The sequence below is a fragment of the Corylus avellana genome, chromosome ca1 (genome assembly GCF_901000735.1).
Source record: "Corylus avellana chromosome ca1, CavTom2PMs-1.0".
NCBI lineage: Eukaryota > Viridiplantae > Streptophyta > Magnoliopsida > Fagales > Betulaceae > Corylus > Corylus avellana.
Window position 1 is genome coordinate 29,246,930 of NC_081541.1, and position 7,723 is coordinate 29,254,652.

Below are 7,723 nucleotides of genomic sequence, written 5' to 3' on the forward strand. Positions count from 1 at the left end.
AAAGTGACTTAATTGCAATAAAACGATAGTTTGATGTATTCAAATGTCACATTTATACTTTTTTAAAAACGACTAATAATTTAAGAGCTTAAATATATGGACATAATTTTTCTCTAAACTAGGTTGGAGGAACTTTCTTAAACTTGGCATGTTTGTAAAAATGACATGTGTCCATTTTTTTAATAACATGCAAGATGTACATGAGTTTTTAATATTATTTATTCTAACTTTATCTCTACTATTAAAAAACATGTGCATCTCACATGTTTAAATGAAGAGCTCTTCATGCTGCAGTTTTTTGCCAAGAATTGGGTATCCAAGATCTTATCATGGAGGGAGACGCGATGCTAGTAGTGAAGGAGATATCTACAACAGAACCTAGTGGTACTAGATTCGGACACATTGTGGCTGACAGCAAGGGAGTTCTTCAATCTGTGTGTAGATGGAAATGTATTCATGCTAGTAGAGACGCTAATACAGTAGCCCACAAAGGCCACTATGGCTAAAGAGGGTGTCATAGATAAAGTTTGGATGGAGAAAAATTCGGAATGTATTTGTGATGTTCTTTTGAGGGAGCAATCTGCTTTGCCTCTTTGATTGATTTATCAAATATAATTCATATTAAAAAAAAAAAAAATGACACATGTCATTTTTATAGATTGAGTTGAATGAATCTAATTTGAAGAAAAACTTTATCCTAAATATATTTAATCCTAATAATTGAGTTCATTAGGTGATTAATAAACTCTCAATCATTTGAGCTTTGATACCAATAATGTGGGAAGAATTTCTGTATAACCCTTCCCTATATTTGTATACCTCCAAAAAAATAAAATAAATAAATAAATAAATAAATTCTCAATCATCTACCATGTTCTTGACGATGAACTGGAGGGCACCTGTCACACCTCACCACTCACTCCTCATTTCACTTTCAATCACTAATATATATATATATATATACACACATATGAGTGAAAAGCAAAGGCAGGTTCTCTCACACCCTCAACTATCAAACCCTGTACTTTCTTCACCCTTTTCATTTGTCAACTTCTCTCCATCTTTCTGGGGAAAAATGGCTATTCGTTTGCCTGGTATTACAAATGCTAAGAACAGTCTCCATCCATCGGACACATTTGCAAAGAAAGCAATTCCATCATTTACATATGTTCCAAAAGGCCAAAATCAGAAATATTTTGGCAGAAGTTCTCAATATCGCGAGGCTTCGGGTCGAAATACAAGCTTCGTGTGTCGCAGCGTTTTTCTCTATGTAAGTATTTTTAGAGAGGGTTGTGCTATAGCCTATATATTCTTATCAAAGCAGCACAATACCATAGTTTCATATTTATATATTGATAGCTAAATACAAAAGTTTTAGAGATAAATGCATTTTATATCCTTATAGTTAAAGGTTTTGATAAAATAAGTCTATTAAGTTTTAACTTTTAAAATGTGATTAATAACTCTTTTTAAGGTAAGCCAAAAAAATCACCATTTTTTACCTTACTATTTATTGTTTTAATTTACCTTGCTGACGTGGAGAGAGGAAGCTAACGTGAAATCAAAGGTTTTTATTTTTTATTTTTTTATATATATTGGTGATCTGTCGAGTCTAACATATTACTTTTGCGGTGACTAAGCAAATTGGACACATGTCACTATTTTATTGGTGTTGACATGTCATGTTAACGAATTCCTTTAGTTTTATTTTTTTGACAATATGGACCAATCTTTTTATTTTATTTTTTTTTGGCTTACCATAGAAAGTGATTAATCGAGCTATTTGCCAAAACCTTATACCAGGTTTATAGGGATGATCTAAAATGTATTTATCCCAACATTTTATCTTTTTCCCACGAAAAATCTACACAATTTACTATCTTAGTTCTGAACTTGCAAATTTTATCAAAGAAAAAGCATACATACATCGTACAAATAAAAAGAAAAAAAAAAATACATATATACATCATGTGTGTATATATATATCAACCTGTAAATATAATTAATACCCAATTACAATTTGAAATTCTTGCAAGTACATATTCAATTCAAGCATAAAAAATAAAAATTTCTTGATTAAGAGAATTTTATTTTTTTTATATGTCCGCACAAGAGAGAAAAATTAAGAGAGTTTATGTTGGCTTAATATCAAACCGTACATCAAAGAGAGAGAGATTTGGGAAAGGGGCGATGGCGCCCCCCCCCCTTCTCTTGCAAATTTTCTTTAAAATTTGCAAGATGGCCCATAAGCCCATAACATTCATCGTGGAGGCCCAGGTCATATACAACATGAAGGACAGAAATCGGTATTCTTATATATATATATATATATATATATATATATATATATATATGTATTTTATTTATGTAGCTACGGCATGGGAATAGCTCCTAAAACTATTAAATTTTTATATTATATATAATATGTAAATATTTATTTATTTTTTCATTTATTTAACTACATATGACATTGTTTGATATCAATTTAGAGTGTTGTTAGTTAAGGATGTTACAACTTTAATTAAAGTGGTAATTCATGTAGCACTTATCATGCAGTCACTAAAATGTCAATTGTCATGTGTTAATGTACACGAACTATATATTGATACTATATAATACACTAGTAAAAAAATAAGGAAAAACCTTAAAAAGAAAAGGAAAAAAAAAAAAAACCACTCTCCAATTTTGACACTTTTAACATGTGTGAGTATGTGATTACAAAAAAAAAAAAAAAAAAAAAGTGAATGTCACCGCTATTAAAAGTTATAAAATAATTGTAAAACAATAGTATGAGTATGGATGTCAAGTCATTTTAACATGTTTAGGTATAAAATACAAAACTATATAGATTAATCATAACTCAATCAATTTAATTAAACGAGTTAAACCCTTCAACTCTAACTCGCTAAATTTTGTATTAGGTTCGCGTCTTGTGTCAACAATTGTCAGCCTAAATATCGGGTATCGAATTCAAATCATGTCGAAACATAAAAATAATATTATATAAATCAATCATAATCTAATTAATTTAATTAAAGTAATTAGATCTCTCCACTTTAATATACTAATTTTTATGTTAAGTTCGTATCAAATTTACGAGTTTTATAAAAAATTACTAATCCTCGCATGAGTAGCATTAACTGCATAATCAATAAATAAATTTTACTGTTGGGGGCAAAAAGTGCAAACCTGGAAGTGTGTCCTCGCCGCCTCGGAGTATGTGCATGTAACAATTCTCTTAAATCTTTGCCGAATTCTAGAAAGAAGAAAGGGGGACACGGAGAAATAACATGGAGAGCGCGTCGGAAATGGTGGCATTTCCGCTCCTAACGACGCCGATCGAGTCGAATTACAGAGCGTGCACGATTCCCTACCGGTTCCCCTCCGATAACCCCCGCAAGCCCACCCCGACGGAGCTTGCTTGGATCGACCTCTTCCTCAATTCCATTCCCTCTTTCAAGTATGCTTGTCGATTTCTCATCTCCGAAACGAATTTTTGGGCGAAATCAAAACCAATTGTATCTGTTTAATACGTTAATCTGTTGCAGGAAACGAGCAGAGAGTGATCCTACAGTTCGTGATGCTAATACTAAAGCTGAAATGTTCGCTCGGAGGTGTGGTTTTCTCTAAGCTCTCGCTTCTTTGTGATGAAATCACTTTATCTTGACGTCATGAGGATTTTGATTTCATTTTCTGATTTTGCGTTTGTGATGGAAGGTATTCTGAAATGCTTGAGGACTTCAAGAAAGATCCTGAGGCTCATGGAGGGCCACCTGATTGCACTGTAAGCCAATCTTTAAGAATACAATCTACGAGTTTTTGTCACTTTTGATTCTCATTGTCCTATGGAATGACTGAAATTTTTTGCTCTTTTTCTGTGGGGACACGTTAGCTTATGTGCAGACTTCGTGAGCAAATCCTTAGAGAATTAGGATTCAAGGATATATTCAAGAAAGTGAAGGTAAGTGTTAACGTGATACCCTGATTGTGAAAGTTAAGTCCCACGTTTGTTTTGGGTATATCACACATGTAGATAAGGTTTTGGTGACTCATAAAGTTGTTTGTTTTCGTGGAAAATTTGATAGGATGAAGAGAATGCAAAGGCTATATCCCTATTTGCGGGTGTCGTTCGTCTTAATGATGCCATTGAAGATGGAGGCAAGCGTATAGAGAATCTGGTGAGAGGAGTATTGGCGGGAAACATATTCGATCTTGGTTCTGCACAGGTTGGTCTTCTTTTGTTGTGACATGAAAATTTGATTTGCTGCAAATATCTCTTTAGGGCCACATAGGCACACACTGCTTTTAACCATAGTCTATCATAATGTTCTCATTAGATCAACATCTTTAAGTAGAATCAACCACTCTGCCCTATTAGACATCATTTTGTTTTTCACCATGCGATGTTCTTATGAAGTTACTTGCGTGTGGTCAATCAATGGCGAATTCTCACAAATGCAGCTTTTGCATTTCTGAAACTTGAACATAGATGGGATATTGGTTTAATTTTTGTGGAGATTTAATTTGCTTGTTTAGATGTTTTCAGCTTTAGCTCCTTGCTTTAGCTTTTCTTTGTAAAGTGTTTAGTTGTTTGTTAATCACAGTTACTCATTCATCAAAAAAAAAAAAAAAAAAAAAAAAAAAGAAAGGAAACTTGAACATAGTATGGAACAATTTAGGAATTTGAAACTGCATCATGTTCTAGTTATAAAAGAATATGTTGTGTTGGTATCAAGATATAGATCCTTTCTCATGGCTTTTGCAACATGGAGACTACTTAAAAAATGATGTAACATGTCGATGTTTAAATGGTTTTCAATAGTACTAAACATTTATTTTTCTTTCTCAATTCCTGAAGCTTGCAGAGGTTTTCTCAAAGGATGGAATGTCCTTTTTAGCTAGTTGTCAAAATCTTGTCCCTCGACCTTGGGTTATTGATGACTTGGACAATTTCAAACTGAAATGGAGCAAGAAATCTTGGAAGAAGGCAAGTTTTATGTGCAATTTAATTTACCCAACATCTTTGACATATATCTCTATGTTGATACTATTACGTTATTTACGTGTGATTCTTATTCACTAACTAGCTCCTTTGGTTGTCTTGACAGGCTATCATTTTTGTTGATAATTCTGGTGCAGATATCATTTTGGGTATTTTGCCATTTGCAAGAGAATTACTACGACGTGGCACGAAGGTTTGTTTTCAGTTTTCAATTCTTCTAAACTATGCATCTGAATCTACAAGCCTAGAGTTTCCCATAGTGGAATTTTTTTATTAAAGAAAATTTTATGTATGTTGTATCTAAAATTTTGAAGCTCCATTTTGTACCTGTCAAGTTGTTAAGAAAGAAGTCAGTAAGTACAGTCCATAACAGTATTTCCTGGTATTTGTGTCCCTCCTTGATATGAACCCTGTAGTAGATACTTGCCATGACTAATGGAGGTTATCATCTGGTGGTCCTTCAAAAGCAAAATTACCTCCCACTCCTTTTTTCTCATTATCTCTTGTTGTTTAATTCCAATTTTTGCGTTTGGGATTCTGTATCTGAAGGTTTTTCTGGGTGATATAGATTTTGACCATTTTGAATATTCAGTTATCACCCACTCTTCTTATGGTTGTAATTTCGGCATTGTTTGGCATGATGACTTTCTCTCTGCAGGTTGTTTTGGCAGCCAATGACTTGCCTTCTATAAATGATGTAACTTACCCTGAACTGGTTGACATTATATCAAAGGTGATAGAAAGAAACTCTCTGATCTGTATCAAATTGTAGAATCTTGGTTGACCCTGACTTTGTAAGTGGCAATTTGCCAGCTGAAGGATGAACACGGGCAGCTTATGGGTGTTGATACGTCAAATCTTTTAATTGCCAATTCTGGCAATGATTTGCCGGTAAGAAAGTGCAATTTTGTTTTGCATTAAATGTTCTTTAACTTATTGGATGATTGATATCACTATTTTTTTCTCTTAGATAAACAGAACACCACTATAGATGTATGAAGTTCTTTTGCCTTTTAATTCCTTCCAGGTTATTGATCTTACAAGAGTTTCACAAGAGCTCGCCTATCTAGCAAGTGATGCAGACCTGGTTATCTTGGAAGGGATGGTAGGTTCTTACCAATTCGGGAAGCTAGTAGAGTTATAAACCCTTTTTTGTGGTTGACGCTTCTTTGTTCAGTTCCTGTTTCTCTTATTCAAATGACCTTTGACAATTTATAACCAAACTGGACCATCCAAATGGCTACTCATGTATCACTAACTACATCTTACTGCAGATTTCATTTGCATTTTTTGGTTTTCTGCATTGAATATTGTTCAAATTTATGGAAGCATATGAGAGATAGAAATGGTGTGGTAGGTTTGGGATTCAAGTTGTTGTGATCAAGAACGAGGAAAAACACAAACTACCAGTGTTCACTTTCATATTATTTAAGTGCTTCTTGAGAGAAAACTTAACGTTAGAGTTTTCCAACTTCATCTGACGGCGGCCCCCCCCCAAAAAAAAAAAAAAAAAAAAAGAAAAGAAAAGAAAAAGAAAACGGCAGTAGAGACCTTCCTGAATAATTTAACAAATTTAATATATGAAGGTATGGTACCCATGTAGATTATGGTAGCTCCATTCGAACTTAGTTTCTTGTCCTATTTAATTATTATCTTTTGAAGAAGAAAAAATTGTTTAAGGGGAAATAAATAAAAATGAAATAGAATGAAAAAGAAAGGATGAGACAAATACATGGAAAGTATAATTTCCTATCAATTACAAACCTATTTCTTTTTTCTCTTCTTTTGTTTGGCTGCATGAGGTTAGGTTTTAGCAAACAAAGTACTGTTATTTGTCTTTATGGCTGATACTAGTTTCAGTGTCTGAAAATTTGCTGTGAGAGTAGTTTGTCACAGCATACATTTTACCTACCTCTCCTTCAGAAAACATATTGGTCAATCATTTAGAGCTTGGGGGAACAATCCATGATTGAATGTACTGCTACACACACACGCTCACACGCACACACATTTGTGGATAAGCCTTATCAGTGAATAATTTGTTTTTGTTCTTGAAATCTAACTGAGATTGCTTTAGTTCTCGAAATATAACTGAGAGTGCTTCTGGCAGGGTCGTGGAATAGAGACAAACCTTTATGCTCAATTTAAGTGTGATTCCCTCAAGATTGGGATGGTAATGGCAATGGCTTCACCTATGTTATTGCTGCTTTTTTCAGTATATCTGGTTATTTGTTTCCCTTGGTGGATACATTAATTAATTTCATTTTTGTGTTTCTTCCTCTCATCTTCATATACAGGTGAAACATTCAGAGGTCGCCCAGTTTCTTGGAGGACGGCTTTATGATTGTGTCTTTAAATACAATGAAGTTCAAAGTTTATAAATTATAATGTCATTCTTGTACTGCTATTTCTGATTGTATCCATGCAATACGCTAGCATCCGGTGTCACTGCCTGGAAGAATTATTTGTTTGAACTTTTAAAGTTTGTCATTTTTATAAATAACTAGGGGAACTCCTTACAAGTAGCACACATTATTTTCCTCGACATGATTTATGTGCATGCATGCTCTTCTTTCTTTCAAATGTTTTGCCATTAGTGTTGGTGCTTGCCACAAAATATTTATCAAGTGTCTTCACGAATTGGTTGGGGATTGTTTCAGATTTGGTTTTGTAATTTTTCTGTAGAAATTTTCTGCCATATTATTGAAGGAGGAACATGAC

The 7,723-nt window shown here is 33.5% G+C and overlaps 1 protein-coding gene across 1 annotated transcript; it reads left to right on the forward strand.

Moving 5' to 3' along the window:
* Positions 1–3,211: 3,211 nt before the first annotated feature.
* LOC132184319 (damage-control phosphatase At2g17340-like) lies at positions 3,212–7,530 on the forward strand. Its single transcript, XM_059597908.1, has 12 exons — positions 3,212–3,460; positions 3,549–3,614; positions 3,718–3,784; positions 3,893–3,961; positions 4,086–4,226; positions 4,859–4,987; positions 5,109–5,195; positions 5,661–5,735; positions 5,816–5,893; positions 6,030–6,107; positions 7,113–7,175; positions 7,300–7,530. Exons 1-12 carry the CDS (start codon positions 3,291–3,293, stop codon positions 7,381–7,383), a joined length of 1,107 nt encoding a protein of 368 aa, XP_059453891.1. The 5' UTR covers positions 3,212–3,290; the 3' UTR covers positions 7,384–7,530.
* Positions 7,531–7,723: the final 193 nt, after the last annotated feature.

Bases quoted from the DNA above. Each gene is read 5' to 3' on its own strand.
- LOC132184319 (XM_059597908.1), top strand. From the start codon at position 3,291: ATGGAGAGCGCGTCGGAAATGGTGGCATTTCCGCTCCTAACGACGCCG. The intron at 3,962-4,085 runs GTAAGTGTTAAC...AAAATTTGATAG, and splicing joins ATATATTCAAGAAAGTGAAG to GATGAAGAGAATGCAAAGGC. The intron at 5,894-6,029 runs GTAAGAAAGTGC...AATTCCTTCCAG, and splicing joins ATTCTGGCAATGATTTGCCG to GTTATTGATCTTACAAGAGT.